Source organism: Apis florea, unplaced genomic scaffold (genome assembly GCF_048593485.1).
Source record: "Apis florea isolate Af1SG1 unplaced genomic scaffold, ASM4859348v1 contig_3078_pilon, whole genome shotgun sequence".
Taxonomy (NCBI): domain Eukaryota; kingdom Metazoa; phylum Arthropoda; class Insecta; order Hymenoptera; family Apidae; genus Apis; species Apis florea.
The window spans coordinates 1,972,718-1,993,360 of NW_028256702.1; the positions used below are offsets into that span (position 1 = coordinate 1,972,718).

At 20.6% G+C, this 20,643-nt stretch overlaps 1 protein-coding gene and 1 long non-coding RNA gene across 11 annotated transcripts in view; one reads left to right on the forward strand and one right to left on the reverse strand.

Moving 5' to 3' along the window:
• The window catches only part of Ipk1 (Inositol phosphate kinase 1), a 262,505-nt gene that overhangs the window by 198,523 nt on the left and 43,339 nt on the right, over positions 1-20,643 (forward strand). For 9 of the 10 annotated variants that reach the window (XM_086908379.1, XM_086908381.1, XM_086908378.1 and 6 more), the window contains one exon: positions 12,304-12,502. In XM_086908379.1, coding sequence (XP_086764505.1) covers positions 12,320-12,502 — 183 coding nt within the window. In that variant the 5' untranslated portion in view covers positions 12,304-12,319. Of the gene's footprint in view, positions 1-8,329; positions 8,598-12,303; positions 12,503-20,643 lie in introns of those variants that run through there. The other variant, XM_012491270.3, reaches the window with a different exon arrangement.
• Positions 2,612-8,389, reverse strand: LOC147657572 (uncharacterized). Its single transcript, XR_015292165.1, has 2 exons — positions 8,309-8,389; positions 2,612-3,514 (listed from the first exon to the last, which is right to left on the reverse strand). It is a non-coding gene; the product is annotated as an uncharacterized LOC147657572 (long non-coding RNA).

Here is a 20,643-nt window from a genome sequence, read left to right on the forward strand (position 1 = left end):
GTAAAATTCTATTTTATAAATATATTTTATTATTCCATTACGTAAAATATTCTCAAATTTATATTGAAAAAATAAAAAAATTATTAATAAACATTTGAAAATTGAATTTCATGCATCAAAGAAATTTTTTGTTAAAGAAGAAATTGCATGTAATATATTATGTTTTATATAAGATATATAATAAATTTTTATTAAAATCAGAATTTTAGAAATAAATTGATTTTCTTATAAAGTAATGTATGAAAATTTTTATTCATTTATTAAAAATGTTTATGAATTTTATATTATAAAAAACTTTAAATTTATAATTTAAATTTATAATTAGATTTTTTATTTTAAATAATATACATTATTTTATTATATTAACAATATACATTATTTTATATATTTTAAATAATATACAATATACATCAAAGAATTTAAATAAATTATACAAATTTTAATTAAATTTTTTATTGAAAAATTGATAAAGAAGAAAAATAATAAAATTACTAAAAAATTTAATGACATTCCATTCATGTAGAATATTCCAGAAGTTAAAAGATAAAACTTAAATTTTTAACTGATAATTCTTGAAATGATTTCAAGAAGTAACTTTTTTTTACGAAGATTCGACTTTATTAAAGTGCTGACTAATTACAAAGTAAATAAACTTGTAGTGATATATGCTTGAGTCATCGAATTTCCATTATTTGATCAAATTTATTGTTAGAGAGTCGTTTATATTTAATGCCACAGCTGCACGACAAATTTATGATTGGCAAATGTTATTAATAAGGCCGAAACAAGAATTTTTGCAAAGAAAAAAGTCTCTTGAAATCATCTCAAGTATCATCACTTAAGTCTTAACTACGCTTTGTATATTTTTCTTGGATCAATCAAAAAAATTTATTGATATTATTTCATATACTTATCGCTCAGATTATATTACAAACATTTATCATTTGAAGTATTGTATTCCCTCGATTCATTTGTATTTCGAATATTCTATCGATGTTTGCATTACGAATTTTCACACACGTAGAATTACGCTCATCAGAGATTTCGAAAGTCGACGTGTATGGTTCACGGACCTTTTTATTATCGAAGTGACTTCATTTCTATGACTCATCGTTTCCTGCCTGAGTGAGTGGAATATAATGATGCGCCACAGGTCGCCACGGTCAATCGTAGTATATGTAAAAAAATGGAATAACTGTTATCAGAAACGTTTCGATTCTCATTATGATTGATAAAAAAAATGGCACGTGATATGATACGTGTTGAGGAATTATTAAAGTCCGTGCTCTATCTTCGTTCGTTGACCATTCTGACTTCGTTTAATTGTGTGAAAATTTCGATAAGAGGTTTTATTGAAACGATCGATATTTCTCCTTGAAATGTCAACGTTATAACATAGTTATGAAGCTATAATGTTTGATCAGTAGAAAATAGCTTCTGAAAATAGTAGTTTAATTCGAATAAAAGCCAATTGTCCAGTTCATCGTAAAATGTGATAAATTTGTTTAAACAAGCATAAGATACATTTGTATATAATATCATAAGTATATAATATTTGCATATTATAATTATTATTACTATTGTTATTATTAGCAAATATAATACTAATAAATGTTATTATTAATATACTTATGGTTATTATTCTATTTTATTATAATATTTCTTACGTTTTTTTTCACGTTTTTAAAAATCTATGATATTTTTCAATCTTAAGACAATATATTTTTTTTAATTAATTTGCAGATTTTTTTATTTTAAAATATTTATTAAAATAACATTATTTTAATTTTGTTTTTTTAAATCTAAATATAATATTTATCAATTGATCTATTTATGGAAAAATTGAATTTCATTTAAAAACAAAGTATGTAAAGAATATTTGAACGAATAGGGAAAAAATGATTTTAGAAATTAAAAAAGTTGAGATGCAAAAATAATTCATTGAATTCATTTATTTCTGAAATTATTAAGCAATTTAATTTCGCATCAGATAAAGTGAAGAAATGACAATAGAATATCTTTACAACGTTTTCCCTCCATTTCCTTTAAAAAATAATTTTCAATAAATATTTTTATATATCAACTTTTGTTTTAATCTCTAGACTCATCTTAAGTTTTTTATCTACTTTACTCAAATATGAATGAAAAAAATCTGAATTTTCATCACATCGTGATTCTTGAAATACTATTTTTTCAAACCATATTACGAAATAAATCATAATATCTGAAGAATAAAATGAACTTCCTATTCTAATTTATTTGGTGTTTACAGTATCTTTAATAATATGACATTATCAAGCTACAAAACAACTGTTTCAATAATCATGACGTTACAGTGAATATCTTTCTTTTAAATATATTATTCGCCGATGAATTTATCGATGTGTTTAATTATAACAATGGTTAACTTTTGAGAAATAGAAAAAAATTATATATGGAATATAAATTATACAACAGAATTCCAATAATCTGGTATACCAGAATCTTCGACATCAAATATATCAGATATATTGACTTGTACTTTAAATATAATGGAATAAAGAAAATAACATCGAAAAAAGATTAATATAATAATACAATTTGTTAAGAAAAATAAAGAATAATACATATATTTCATTTTTAATTTTTTTTTTTTTATTCAATAAAACTATATCACATTTTTAATATTGTAATTATAGAAAAGAATACCAGAATTTCAAAAATTTATACAATATTATTTTCATTATTCAGTTTTGATTAATATTATATAACAATAAAACGCAAAATTACATAAATACAATTATTCTATTATAATAGGTCTATTGTTAAAATTAGTTTTTGATAGAATTTTTTTAAAAAATTTGAGAAAATAATATATTCTTGCTTGTGTTAGAAATCAATTATCAATATCAATTATCAATAATTATTAATATAATCATATTTTGAAATGTCCAATTATAATTAACAGAAATAATTTAATCTTTTACATTTAATTTATTTTTTATAATAAATAAGCGATATATCAATAAAAATTTTACTTGTATCTAATAATTATCTAATAGTGTAATAATAATAAATATGCATTATGTATATTTTCTATTTTTTATTTTAAAAATTTTTTCATTATCTGATTATTTAATTTTTATTTTATATTTTTTATAAAATTGTTCACTATATATAATGTTTTATTTTCAAAGCAGTAAAATATCATTGTAAATATTAATTAAAAATATTAATTATTTATAATTTTATATAAGAACACATTTCATATAAAATATTTAAGATAAATATTAATCAAACATTATTATGATCAATTATATAGAGCATCATAGTTTAATAGTTCTTGATTATTAATATCATTAACAACTTTATTTTTAACTTATATTTGAAAAAATATTTGCACAGAAAAATATTCGTTATTCCAAAATAAAATTAAAATAATATTATAAATTTTATATTCTCAAAAAGTTGTTCTTCGAATTTTCATCTTTGCATTCTCATTGATTCAAATTATTCCTCCACGTTTTGCGATTATCTAAAAAATAAAAAATAGAATTTTATTAGCAACAAATAGTTAATAATAAATGTGTAAATAAATCAATAATTAATAGCGGAATAATAATTATTTTTCTACATTATACAATATTTTCATTCAATGATACAAAATAATATAATTTCTCGTTAATGTTAAAGAGAAATGATAAGAAACAATCGAAGATTGATGTGCTTACATATAAAATGATAATAAATTTATCGTTTAACTAGCAATATTTCATAAATATTAATTATGATGCACTTCGTACATTATATAATAATGTCTGACAATAATAGCAATCGCAGAGATCGTCCCCACCATGCAATTGTATTGGCGTTCAAGTGAACAATCAAACGACAATGTTTTTACTCAAGCTTATTATTTCTCATTTTCACTAAAGAGCAAAATTCTCAGAACACTTACAATGCAATCTACTTTTATTGTATTTTTCACTTAAATGTGAAACGCATCATTTTGATATCGTAACAATTTAAAATCATTTTCATTTTATTAAATAATAATTAAATAATATATGATAAATTTATATATTACATATATTAATATAATTATGTAATTATATAGGTATTGAGGAGATATATTCTCGAATTGAATAAATTTACAACAAGTACTATGAGTATTCGGATAATAAGAATTCTAATTTAGACTGATAATATATTTTAATATAATTTTCAATATAAATGTTTTAGATTAAAAGACATATTTATTTTTATAATGATATAACAATTTGTTAAAATTGTAAAATTAATTAATTAAATTGAATTATTTTATTTGTTATTTTTCTTTTATACATTGATACGAAAAAATCATTTCTTATTATTTTCAAGACAATATCTTTTATCATGTAAAATATATTTAATGAATTAATGAATTTTGATAAAAATTAGTTATATATTATGTATAATTAAAATTGCAAATTTAATTTTATATTACTTTATAAGTAAGTTATAATATTAAATTAATATTGAAAATTAAATTTGATATAAATAGATCAATTGTTGTTATATAAAAAATTTTAGACATAGAAATAGTTTATATATCTGTAAATATAAATTTATTATATACATTGCTTTCGAGAAACTTTAACATTATTAATATAAATTATGGATTTGCAAACACGTGTATTAAAAGAAATAATTTACAAATAATTAATAAATAAAAATAATAAATTAATTAATATTAGTAAAAACATCTCATTAAAAAGGATGAAAATATAAACTGTTACATACACTTGAATCTAGCCAGGTTGTAAAACGAAATTAAAATTTTCAATGTTTTGTTGTATATAATTCGATAATAAAAAGAAATTTGAAAAATTTCAAAGATTAGTTTTACTCTTTTAAATTTTTAAATGTATATTTGAAGAAACATATGCTATAAGTCTTATAAGTCAAATTTTTTAATTTCTCTTCAATGCAATGAAGAAGATTCTAATTTTTTTCTCTAAAAAATCATAATTTTTTATTCCTTTTCTTAATATAGAAACTAGAATATTCTGAATACTGCATTGACACCTATTCTGAACTATTTCTAACAATGTCTCTTTCATCTATTATCTTCTAAATGTATTTTTTTTATATTCCTTATATTATAAATATGATTCTAGAAAAATTTATTAGTTTAGTTATTATTTATATTTTTATGGTAGACCATCTATTTCATAAAAAATCGAATTATTTAATCCAAGAGTTAAGAACTCATGACGACTCATATAATATCTTATCACAAAAACGTAATCATATTAACGTATTGTATTTTGAAAAAATTATTACTTTTTGATAAAATGTTAATAAATTATAGTTTAAAAATATAATTTAAAAATATTATATATAATATAATATGTGATTTTTCAATTAAAAACAAATAAAAACAATTGTTAATGTATCTTGTACTTAATATTACTAATTGAAAATTAGAACATAAAATCAGTTTCATAACTTCTATTTGAAATTGATCCTGGAAAAATTATTTTACTCTAAATAGCATTTATATTTCTTTTATAAAATATGTATTTTTTTTTTTTTTTTTACGTAATAAACATTTGTATTTAAAAATTTCGTTTAATTATAACAAAAAAATTCGTACGATTTTCCAATTACTTCTATCATATTTCGATTTCACATTATTTCGAATGAAATATATAATATAATATAAAAAATGAAAAAAGAAATCGTTTACTCAAGAGAAATGGACGTTTCAATATGAGAAACTTGTAAGCACTTATGTTGTTCTATAAAAGGAAGTTACATAAGATAACGGTAAGGCGCCACAATGCTAGCCAGGAGACACGAATCTTTTGCTAAAATACATTTCGTAAATATAACAGGAGAGAAAGCAGGTTCGCCTGTTTGAATCATTCATCATTCGCTGTAAGAGTGGACATTGGTGGAAATTTGAGCGCTACCAGGCATTGATGTCCAGGCGTGAAATAACGTTATTTTTAATTGCATCCCTGGAAGGTAAAGAAATGGTGTGACATAAACGGCGAACCATCCAATTGCTCGTGTAATTTTCCACCTATTAAATTTCTCAAAGGAAAATAATATTCGAAACTGTAAAGAATTGAGGGAAAGGAAACGAAAACAGTTAGTTGTTATTTGTCTTTTTGTGCACCGTTATTTTGTCACTGTGGAAAACACATATTTTATTCCTTTTCTATAAAAATATTGAGGCTCTAATATTGTGAAAGGATTTGCAAAATATGTAAATGCAATTTGTCTTTCATTATTCAAAAAATATTAGCCAGAAGCCATAGGAATTTATGTACTTAAGATTAAACAAACTATTCTTTTATGATTGTTATGCAAATCATAAATAAGAAGAGATGCAAGAATCTAATAGATTTAATAATTTTTTTAGACTTTTATCGTTTGTTTTAATATTTAGTTATGTATACACAATTCATAAGGTATTAAAATTATATCTAAAATTCGAAATTTTAAATATAAATACAGATTTTTTTCTTAATTTTAATAATGATTCTATTTTTCTTCTTTTACTTTATAATTATATTAACTTTTTGTTATTGCCACAATTATATTTAACATAACTTGCACAGTCCAAAATCATCATAATAAATATGTATAATTTTTATCAATGGAGAAAAAAGTTTTAAAATAAAATATTGCCAAATCAATAATTTATCATTGGTTATGATATTGAAATATCTGTAATAAAAATAAATAAAGATATCATATATTTATCATGAAGAAAATTGAAACATATCTATTTAACGTTCTGTAATTAATGTGTTACGTATGTGTGATGTATGATAGTGAAAAGATTAGTTAATTAAATAAATTTTACAATTTGTTTAAGATAAATAAAGATTCATGTAAATTTTATTTTTACATTAATTAATTACTTATCAATAATTATAGAAGTATTATTCTGAAAAATTGCTATATATATTTATTATTGTACATTTGCTACAATAACATACTTCAAAATTTGTAATGACATATTTCAAAAATTGATATAAAAGAAGTTATTCTTTGTTCTTGATAGAATCTTATAAGTGAATTTTAATGTAACATCTTAATATAATATACTCTTAAAACAATTTAAATCATTTAAAGTCATTTTTCCTAAAATCATAATTTTTGAATTATAAATTGTTACAACAAATGTGTAAGCAAATTAATATGTAGAGAGTATAATTATGAAATTCGTTTTATTCTTGTAATGGTATAAAAAAAAAAATAATAATAATAAATAGAAAAAATGTAAGAAATATATAAGTTATATGTTTTCATAAATACAAATATTATAAAGTAAAAATTCAGATATCAATATGTTAATTTAGTTAGATAATTATTATTTTTGAGAGAAATAAGTTATGAAACTATGTTAAGTCATTAATAGAAAAATTTTATTGATATCCAAGTATAATAGCATCGAATATAATAATAAATATATATATAATTACACGAATAATTTATTTTGTTTTGCAATAATTCTACGTATAAATTATATTTTCTCAACCTATAATAACTTTAAGTTATGATAGGCATTGTATTTATAATTCGTATTTAAAATCTTCGAAAAATTTTAATTGCATTGCTATCAATCAATCACCTCATATTTATTTATACAATTTTCTACTTTCTCTTATCATCATAATCAAAAACACTTCAATACTTCAAATCGTCATTATATTAAAATTACAATTGTTACAATATAACTTACTTTCTCTATTTCTTTAAAAATAACAAAATAAAGTAAATTTCACTTTAATAGGCATGCGTATAGAAACTTTCTATAACAACCGAAACATAAAACGTCCATTAAACAAAATATTAACAAATTCCTACCGAAGAATGTTTTAGTTGTCACAATATTTGAACTATAATCATTATTAAAATTATTACCATTAAAATAGATTTTATCTTATATTCCTACCCTATCTCGTATTGCTATTATCTCCTCTACATCTAAACTTATTCGAACTTTATGTAAAAAATATTAACAATCACGTAACAATTTTACAATATATAACGCAATGCCCAAAATTCAATATATATTTCTTTAATTTCTAAAAAAATAGTGCACAGCGTCGCTAATTTTCTCGTATCCATGTATCGATGACAAAGATTATTTTAATATAAATAACGTAATGCACGCAGAGGCGTGGACAAAAATATCAAGTTGTTGGTTAAGAATAATCCACCACCCTCGAAGGTTCATATATCGTTAATCTTTCGAGCCAGCGACCATACCAGTTTTATTTAGCATGACGTTAAAAGTGGCATTATTATCCGTTCGGTATATACGTACTATCGTTCAGTTTTCTCTCAGCAGGGAGACGGATGCGGATTGCCACGTACTTCCCGTCTGCAGTCTCGAGCTCCACTCTCCTCGGGTCGTCGCGTCGCGTCGTGCTATTATTTGCTGCGAGTACAACCGTTTGCACGTCGCTGTTTCGCCTGCACGCTCGATCTGAGGGCCATCTTTCAAATTTTTGTATACGACAATACGTGTGCCGACCTCTTTTCCAATTGAATTTTTGGACGGTTACGTTTACCTCAAGGAGAGTGATATTATAGGCTCGCGGTGAAATATTAATGTTAGTTTTTAACGATAAATATAATTGAAATAATATGATTTTATTTATTAAAATATTTACGTGTATATTATCTTACGATTATTATTTTTATTAGTCTTTTATATAGAACGAGAAGAACATAAGATTGAAATATTTTTCAAAATTTAATGAAACTGAAACAATTTTCGAAACATAATTTAATTAATTTGTTTTTTTTTCTTTTCATTGGTAGGTTTTTATAAAATAATTTGTATTTTAAATATTTATTTTGCATAGAAATAAAAATGAATAAATGTAAAAGAAAATAATTGTTATATATAGATAGGAATTTTGTTACATAGATATGAATCAAGAAATTATAACTAGATACTAAAAAGATTTTATGGTATAATTTCTTGTACTGACCTCCCCCCAATTATTTCAAATAGTATTTTAATCAGTATATATTATTAATATATTCGTAGGATATTTTTGAAGATTAAAATAAATGTAAAGATTTGTAAAAATTTCAATTAAGACGAACAGAAAAAGAATGAAAACTTTATTTTTATTATATCTCCGTTGCATTATACTCTTGTCTCGCTACATTTAATGTAAATTTATTTGTTCATAACTTTATATATTATACTTTTTATTATGTTATTTTTATTTATAGTGATTATAATATATATTTTTATATATTTTATATATTTATATAAAAAAATTGTAAATTAAAAGGTATCGAGTTAATTAATGAGACAAATCTTATTATTAAATAAAATAGAGATTTTATATCTGGGTACACAGTGTAGTATTGATGGCAATCATCGTGTTAACTCAAAGGTCAATGATAGTTTAATCTGGAACGTAAAATTCTAAATTGATTTCGAATCGATTAACAATTCACAACTGATACAAGCAACAATATTACATAATTGTTTTTTCATTCTGAATTACACGCATAAATGTATCAAGAAACTGTATCGACTGATATTTGCGCATAAAAAAATAATTGACTTGATTTACATTGACTTTCATTAATTCTTATACGTATCTACTGATTTAACGAGAAATTTATTTGTTACAACTTTAATTCTTTCATAGCAGAATAAATATTGCTGTTTAAATGAAATGTTTTTTTTGTTCCTGAGAAAATAAAAGTTTTATATTTATATAAAAATTTCATAGCAATCACACTTCATTTTATTAAATAACTAATAAAATTTTGTTATTTCTTATATAATAAATAAATATAATTCACTTTTATTTTTTTGTTATCGTTTATAACTTAAAACAGAAATAAATTCATTGCAGAATGAAACAATTTCACAAATCATAAATATGAAAATCAATGTTACATTATATTAATGTAGTGAATAAAAAATAGAATATCACACTGATGTAGAACAAGAAATTAATGAATTAATATGATTCCATTATTTTCTAGCATTATTTCTAAATAAATATACTTATATTTTTTTTCCAGTTACTGTATGTTTATATGCATTTACTTAAAAAATACTAACATAAAGGAAAGAAGCCAACTTCGATTAATTTTGTTTAAAATTATATTAGATTTCCTAGAATAATTATAATAATTGTTACCAAATATATGTTATTTAATGTAAATAGTTTTTAATTTATCATTATTAATAGAATTTTATTATTTCTTATAATTGTAATTGATAGACAATATAATATAATGGCAATTAGTATTATTTTTTAAAATACTATTCTTTAAGTTATATTATATTCATTAAGATATATTATATAAATAATAACATATTTATAGAAATATTTTCAATGAATTATATAATTCAATTATAATTAATAAGTTTAATAATATCTTATTTTACCTTTCTAGTTTAATGCACATATATATATATGTAAACACAATATATATTATAATGTTTATTATTTTATAATGTTTAAAAATGAATATATATTCATAATTTACTTATAAAGTATACTAATTATTTTTAATATGTATAAAAAAAAATGAATATTAAAATTACAATACATTTATCTATTTAATGAACTTATCTTGTCAATTAGAAATATTCAATGAACGCATTTTTAAGTCTCAATATTTTAAATTTCATGAATTATTTATTTCTTATTAAAGATCTTTTATTCTAAATCTGTTATTCTATTTATAATTATTATATATACAAAATTTCTAATTACCATATATTATATTTATATTTACAACACTAAACTAAAAATTAATTCACAAAATTAATTACGTTTTAATTTCATAGTTGGAGAATTTGTTCACTGTTAAATAAAATAGATTTAATAGTGTTAATTTCATTATTTATTTTAAGATATTAAACATATATTCGTAGAACAATTTTGAAGAATCGATTTTAGAAACCAAAACATATACAAAAATGTCGATTTTATTTATTTTATTATTAGCAATTTAAATTTGCGTTAAATGAAGCGAGATGTAACAATGTATAATGAGGACAGAACAATCTCAATCTCTTTTCGTCTCGTTTCGTTTAACATAAACTTCAATTACTTATAACTTATAATAAGTAAGGCTTAATCGATATTTTTGTATACTAATTTTTGTATTTATTGTGTTTTGACTTTTAGAATATATCCTACAAATATATTGATATTCTATATATGTATATAATAATATATGTGTAAACTTTTTAATTCCATTTAAAAATATATAAATCTTTAGTTTACAAATATGATATTTCCTTCTCTTTTATAAGTATTTGAATAAAATATTGAAACTATTTAACATGTATTAATTATTTTATTTATAAATATTTAATTTGTTAACAAATAATTGATATTTACATATCAAAGTAATGTAATTTGATAATGTCGAGACAAATTAAGATTCTTTTTTGGGAGATTAAAATTTTTTTCTAAATCTGAAATTCTTGAAAGTATCAAGATTTTTTAAGATAATTTTAAGAATTTCTAAGAATTCAAATGCTGTTTGAGAGTTTTTATATTTTGGAACATTGTCAAATTCCATCTTGCAAAATTTACGATTATTTATTTCTTTAGTTAATATAAGTAATCAATTTAATACATGTTGATAATAATATTATAAAATCCAAAAAAAAGGATAATCCTCTTTTTTTATAATTTTTGTATTTGAACAAGTTTTATAAAATAAAATTTGAAAAATCAAAAATTGAAAATTTAAAACTCGTAAAAATATCGAAAAAATTCCGACACTTTTGAATCATTCAACATTTCTCAGAAATTGGGAACATTTCAGAAATCTCGAAATTTGCAGAATCACGACCAGAATTGCCGAGATAACCTTGATCATTGGAAAAATAATGAGAAAGCAATAGTGGTGGAATTTAGAAATAACGGGTGTTCCATTTACATTTTATTGTCATTATTAAATGACAAAAATTTTGCCCATACGATACAATACAATGGAACACCCGTTATTTCTTTCTATTACCACCACCACTTTCTCCCACTCTTCCAATAGTCTCGGGCTTGTCCCAGCAACCCTAATCCCGACCTATCCCCAGCATCGAGACATTTTTGGATTCTCGCATTCTTGTGCAGAATCTAACTGCAGCAACTAACTGTAGAACGATATTATTTTACGTCTCGAGCGTATAATTATTAACATCAAAAGGTTTAAATTTAAATTTTTTTTTTTTCAACGCAGCAATTTGTTTTTAAATCTTGTTAATTAAGTGTATCCGAGAGATACGAGTTTTTTTCAATGAGAATTTTTTATTTCTTTTCGCAGGGATAAAGATAAAACAATGAAAATCAACGAAGGAAATCCTGTGGCGACCACTGCCTTTCCTCCAGAATCGATGACCACTTCCACCGGAAGTTTCGATGGCGATTCCCGGACAACTTCCCCTCTTTCATCGACATTCTCCATCGAGGACTGTGTTTACAGAGGCGAAGGGAATGCTAATATCGTTATTGCACTGCCACAAGTAAGCTAAAATACATTTATTTATTTATAAAAACATTTCAGCAATATTTCTGTTATTATCATTTCGTTTGGTCGAAAAAATATAAATATAAATTGATCGCTCGAAACATCAGTAACTTTTTAAAATTTTGCATTATTAAATAATATTCATTGTTTGAAACTATAAGTTGAAAAAATATAATTTGAATGATATCTTGTTAATTATTTTGTTATAAGATATTGATAACAGATATTTTGAATGATTTTCATATTTCACTTGAGTTACAATTTAAAATAATTGTGTAATAATATAAAAAATTAAAAAATTGATAAAAATAATAATAGTAAAGATTATATAACATTACATAATAATTAATAATTTTTTAATCGCTTGAAGAATCGCGATCCATAAAAAATTGATTTGCAATATTGTATATAATTATATTATTTATAATTAAAATTAAATGTTATTTATAAGTCAATAAAAATATACGATATATTCAGGGATATCTTTTGAGACTTTCGATTCTGAAATAAATACAAAAATAATTAGTTAATAAATATTTATTAAATTACAAATAATTTAAGTTTGCATTAAATAAGACAAAACACAGATAAAGATAAGATAGCTCTCTCTGTCATACTCAAAATTGTTTCATATTCCATTTCCACTTCATTTTATCTAACTTAAATTGCTTATAATTTAATAAATAATTGTTAACTAATATTCTTTGTATATTTTTGTTGTATATTTCATAATCAACATTTTTGTATATTAACTTTTGTGCTTATTTGTTTAATTTTAAGAATTTAAAGATATTTCATAAATATATTAAGATATAGAATTTAAATTAAATTGAATGGCATATTTTGAGTCGAAATTAAATATAAATCATTTAAAATATTTTAAGTTTTTATATTAAAATTTCATGATATTTAGAAATATTTAGAATTTTGATTTTTTATTATATTTTTAAATAATGATTCTATTTTATCAATGGTAATTATTTTTTGTCTCATCAATTATTTTTCAATTATTATTAACGTCAATTTTATTTTTCAAATAATTCCAATGATGAGAAATCTAACAGAGTTAAATCACATAATCTTGGTGGCTTATTGATATCTCTTGCTTGTGAATTAAGCATTTATTGAATTTATCATTCCTTAAAATTCCTTTTGATATATGATATTATAAATTCACATCAATAATTTATTATTTATAGCCTTTAAAAAAATGTTAAAAATATGTTTTATGTATAAAATACTTAAATTGAAAGATAATAATTTTTTTATGATCTTTATGATATATCGATAAAGATATATTGAGAAGAGATGATTATAAAAATAATATTGTTAAATTGTTAAATCCACATAAAATTTATTTTTTATTATTTATGAAATTAAATTTATATATATTTACTAAGATTTATTTTAATAAAACACATCGATCATCCAATCTTTATTAATATGACAACGAATAACGCGTTAACATATGACAATCACAATGGTGTCACATTAATGCCCGTATTCCCATTTTAAAATAGCCTGTAAATATTTTTCATAAGACGTACAAAACATGTATATATTTCAACGCATATTATCGCTTTATCATGCTAATGAGCTTATAGTCAGTCACAAAAATATTCACGACGACTTATAAGGAAATTCATCTATTTTGAAAATTCTCATTTTGATAAAAATTTGTTTGTATTTAGGATAATAATAAATCGTATATAGAACAATTTATGTTTCATGTACAATTTTGCGTAAAAATACTTTTCATAACAGCATATCTTAATATCTTGATAAAATAATATCTTAATATTGTAGATAATTATCTTAATATTTATAATTTAAAATTTGATTTTATCTCATTATTAAAAGTTGTATCTTAAAAAACGAAAATAATACCGAAATTTTAAAAATTGATTTCATTCATTATAAGTGATATTAGTTGATATTTATTTCTTATATTTTTTATTTATTTTCTTATTTTTAATAATAGATTCATATTACTAATTTAATCGTATAAATTTTTTATCAATAAATAATAATATTAAATAATAATAATATATATTATATAATTATTATAGAATTATTATAGAATTATATATAAATAATTTTTATTTTTAATATATAATAAAAAGATAGACTTGAGTACAGAAATTTAAAGGATATTTTTTCAAATTAAAAATTAAATAATAAAAAATAACTTCTTTTTAATTTTATTTTTTGTATAAAAATGAAAATATATCTGCAGGCAAATAAATTTTCCTGTATAAATAAATTTACTTAAAACATTTTTTTTTTTCTATTCTATATTGAAGAAAATATAACGAAAAGTAATGAAAAATACTCTACATAATATAACTTACTAATCCATTGTTAATATTTTTAGAAAGATAAAATGAAAATTATAAAAATTTTTGCAATTTTAAATATATTATTTCATAACGTTTGCTACATTTATTTAAAGTACTTGTTTTACACGATCTCGACTGGCCGCTGCTTGACCTATTATATCTTTCTCACTTGTTCTCGCTATATCATTGCATTGTCTCTCCTTGTCTAATATTTCGAGTTTCGAGCCCGAGCTATATTCCTGGAATAAAATCACTAACCTACAAGAATTACAATGCGCATATCCGGCACATTGGTATTTAAACGGGCACTATATATATCTATTTCATTATATAGTGACCACGTAACTATATAAAAGTTTAAATTTAACTTAACGTACGATTCAATGTCGTATTTCAATGAACTTTAGAATCGTTAACGCACATTTAATGACATAACTATTCTTAATGGTCTTTATTTCTGAAATGTAATTGAGTTTATCAAAAATCTAAAATTCTATATAAATTGAAAACATACGAAAATCGATTGTTGAATGTAAGATAAAAGAATATTTTATGCTATCAAAATATAGTTACATTCTTCTTTTACAAATATGCAAAACAAAATGCATATTTTGCATATTTATCATTATTGCATAGATTATTTTTCAATTTCAAGTTGTTTATAAATAGTAAATATATTTTACAACAATAAATGCAATATATCATTGATGTACTATTCTCGATATTTAAATACGTCTTATGATTTTTAGTTTCTTTCATCTTTTATTTTTAAAAAAGCTTTAACAACATTCATTTCATTATAAATAATTTTGAATTCAGAATAGTTTAATGATGAAATGAGAAAATATGTCTCGCATTGGGGAAAATTTATATTCTTAAATAAGATAAATGTATTGAAAAATAAGCATACAATTTCAAAATTAATGAATAATATTTTTATTCCTGTTTTGATTTTTATTAAATATCTCTTTTCATATACGAGATCTAAGCAAATCCTTGAAATTAAGTGTGTTACATATAATTTTATACTCTCTTCTTACTTCTTATATTCTCATAGTAATTTCTTAAAGAAATTGAAAGAAAGTATGTTGTTAATTAAATTATGTTGTTAAAGATTATAAAATCGTTTATTTCCATCGTGTATAGCATCTTTAACCGAGTCTGACTCATCACGATATAATAATATTAATTTAACTATATGAATCAGCGCGTTGGTATTCACTGTATTTAGAAACTACTTCATTTTCAAAATACCGAAAAATAAAAGGTTAAATTAATTCCTTATAAAAAGAATTTTTCTTGCTTGCAATTTTTAAAGTAGATTTTGCAAGAAAATATTTTTAAATGTCTTATTTCATATGTAAAATTTATTATGTAAATAATATTTGTTAATATTTATTAATACAATGATTTTAAACTTTTTAAAAAATTATTTATATATTCTTCTTCTTCTAACGCAAATTTAAATTTTAATTTTTCATTTTAGAATCAATCTTTTAAATGTGTCCTATCAATATATAATTAATATATTATAATTCTGTTTTTTCTTTTTTATTGCCGAAAGAAGCTTATATAAAATGTGAACTTAATAAAAATCTTTAATATATAATATATTTATTTTCTTAGATTAAAAAATGTATAACATATTTATTTTATTTAAAATAAAAATGCCTTATTTGAGTTTAACCCATTTAGATTTAAATTTTTTAAAAACTTTTAAAAAGTTCTTTTTTACCAATTATTATTAATAAGAATTTTTTTAATAATAAAAATAGTTTTTTGTTTTGTAAATATAATGTTATTAAAATTTATAAAGCATATAAATAAATTAAAATACTGTGTTCGATAGAACATCGAATATAATAGGATTAATTCTTTTCCAATATAATAAAATTACAAAAAATACATAATTTATAAAATTATTCAATATAATTTTTATATGGAAATTTTTATGTAATAATTTTTGAAATCTCTGACATTTCACATAAAAATTACATATTTTCAACTTTTTAAAGCTCATAAATTTAAATAATATGTAACAATATTTAAAATATTTTTGTAATATACTATTTTTGTCCAAGTTTCTCTCGAAATAAATAGAAACAGATAAATTAGAAGAAATTGAACTTCATTTTATAAACTATATATGTCGTAGTGAAACAAGAATATTATTAAAATTAATGTAGTAATAATAGACTTTGCTTTTTTTTATTATTATTTCCTTCGTTCTGTTAAAAATCATTTGAAAAGAGAAAAAGGAAATAAATTAAGGAAGTGAGCGAAAGTATGAATTATAACAGACTTTAAAAAATTAATATTACAATAGAAAAATTATTATAAATAATCAAGGAAAATATGTAAATAATATTAACTAAATAATAAAGCTATTTAGAAAACAAAATTAAGATTATAATGCGCGAGAAAAATCTTATTATAATAGCTTATATTTATAATTTTAGAAAGCGGAAAATTAAAAAAAAATTTCTATTTTAAGAATACTTTGCACTTATAATTATAATTTATGATATGAGTGAAACTAACTTTAAATACTAAAGATCTAAAAATGAAATTTATTAATTTTGAAAATTAGAAAGGATATTTTAATATTTTATTGTTATTTGATATTTATTATTCAATACAACAGATGATGGATTTGATTTTATTTCATTATTATTCAATATTAAGAAGTTTTTTAAATCATAAATATTTCGAATGTATAATTTATTATAATAAAAATTCCAGTGCTATAATAAAATCTTTTCATATTCATTATTATAAATATAAAATTAGTGAAAGAAATTTATGATATTTATAATCGTTTTCTTCCTTCATCAAAATATAATAATATATATCATAAATATTTTAAGAAATTAAAAAATGATAATTAAAAAGTAATTGTATTCTTGAAGAAAATAAAAAATTGTATGAATTTTTTTAATAAAATGAATAAACAAGTTAGACTATCAATATGCGACATTCTCATAAATTTTGATGAATTTCAAATATGTTATAAAGAACAAGATTTTAAATAATTTTTTTCTATATATATGACTGTTGATCAATTTCGAAATGTTTATTACTATTTTTACTGTTTATTACAAAAAATCATATTATTACTATTAAAGATTCTCAAGAAATCACTACTTAATATTTATTCAATTTCAGTAATTTCATTTGTTAAAATAATCAATATAAAATATTCGAATTGTATAAAAACTTGTTAAATATATGTATAGATCAATATATTTTTCTATTTCATTTTTAAAATTGTCTGAATAGAATATTTTTTTGTTTATAATAATTGTTTAATATACATATTTTCGTATTCAAAAATTTTAAAACATTATTGTATTTGTTTCAAAATTAGAGAAAAGTTAATAGATAATTATTAGTACTAATAATTTGATAATACTTTATATGTTATAAAAAAAATAAATACAAGAAATTTTAAATCAAATTCATATAAATTTGTTTCATATAAATTAAAATTTTAATAATAAGATAATGTAAATTATAAAAATAAATTAAATACATTATTATTTCATTTTATACTTTGAAATTTAATATATTAAGTTTATATTATTTTAAAAGTATTTTTTTATATACTAATTATTGATACAAAACGAATATTTTAATTGGTTTTTATGGTATTAAAACAGATATTCTTATAATCTACTCTATCTCAAAAGATTTTTAGATGATTATTTGATTTTTAATTCTAAATTGAATTTTTTCAAAACGCAAACATTTTTTTCAAAATTAAATTTATTATTATTATATAATTTCCAAAGTATCATTATTATTATGGTTTATATTCAAAAAACTTTTTTTCCCGTTTTATAAATCGTTAATAACGTAACTGAATAAAAGAGATTTAAATGTTTGTGTTATAATTATAAATGATTTAATATTTCAAAGTTTAATCAAGATTATTATATAATAATATATGAAACATACTGTACTTAAATTTTGAATGTAATCTGACAATTTAAAAGCACATGTATTATGCATCGTGTGCATGTTTATGATACGCTCACTTGCTTGCTCGTTTTTGCGTGAATATGTGAAAATGCAGACGCAAATTGAATTAATAAGAAAATTTGTTGAAAGAGAAAATTCACTTTTGATATTCATTATTCATGAAATAATGATATAGCAGTAATGATAAATGAAAATTAATGATAAATTATTAAATATTATAGTTTCATTGTATATTAAAAGAATTTTTAAATAAACAATATCACATTAAATACATCAAAAATTCGATAATGTTCTGAAAGAAAAACAATCTTAATTTTATATTTCTTCTTAAAATCTTGGATATTATTTGGAATATAAATCAATTTCTTTAAATTTTCACTTAAAATATAAATAAATTATGTTTAATAATAAAATATAAATGCAAGAAAAATGACTTAATCATATTTTATATGTACTAAGAAAATATATGTATATAATTCTTGAAAATTATTAAAAATCTTAAAATTTGACAATATGAAAGTATTATAAAAATTTAGTAATATGAAGGATAACACAAATCTCAAAAAATAATTTATTAGTTACGATAAAGTTAAAACTAATTTAATTAAAATTAATTAAATTATTAATTGACAATAACAAACAATATTAATATTTCTTGTTTGATATACTCTTGCTCGTATATCAGATATATATCCATTAAGGGTGGATGAGGCATTGAATCAATATTTCATCATATTGAATCATGGAATAATATTCCTTAAATAATAACATCTATCATACATCCATAAATAATAAAAAAATAAAAATATTAATAGATATATTGGAGAAATATCAGTATTTTTATACGTATGATTATAAAAATATTAACTTGAATAATGTCAATAGGTACACATATTTTTATTCAAAAATCTTAAGATATATGTTATTATATTTGCTTGAAAATTGAATACTAAAAATTAAATACTATTATTAAAATAATTTTATTAAGACTTTTTATGACTTCCATTATATGAATATATATCGGCACATAATATAAGATAAGATAATATTATCAAGTATAAATTATATTTAAAAATATTAGAGATTGAATAATCTGGTCTATTGATTTTAGGACAGAAGAAAAACTTGCATCTATTTAAAAAAACTACTTAAAAACTAATTTGTATATACGATTAAATAAATCTTTATAATTTGAATCTTAATAATTAATAACCGTTTAATAACAAAAAATTGTTGTTCACAGTTTAAATCCGAAATTGATATAATGATAATTATATATAATTTTTGTTAATTAAAAAGAAAATTTTAAAATAATCAAAAACAATACGTTATAATGTGAGATTAATGATATCTGTCATTATCAAATTATCATTTACCGTGTTGAGACAATTGCTTAAAATTGTAGAAACATTTTTACTCATTAATATAATATTATATTATAAAGTTTTATATAAATGTGTCTATCCGTAAATATTCAGAATAATCAATGAATTTCGAAATTTACTTCGATATTCTCGCATTGTTGAGGAGATTAACTATCTTAAAGGGTATACTGAACATAATAATTCGCATATACTTACACTTCCTAACCACATTTCTACGCCCTTTTATAATTCGCAGCATTCATTTATCGCATAAACATCCGCCTTCGCACTAGCGATGAATTACAAATCACTCGCCTACATTCTTGCAATTATACTTATTTCCTATCTGCCTTGCCAAGTTTATCTTTCACGTATTTCCATGGAAAACAGATGACTATTATAATTATAATTAATTAATCATCACCTAATGCGTTTACTTCATATTTCTAAGA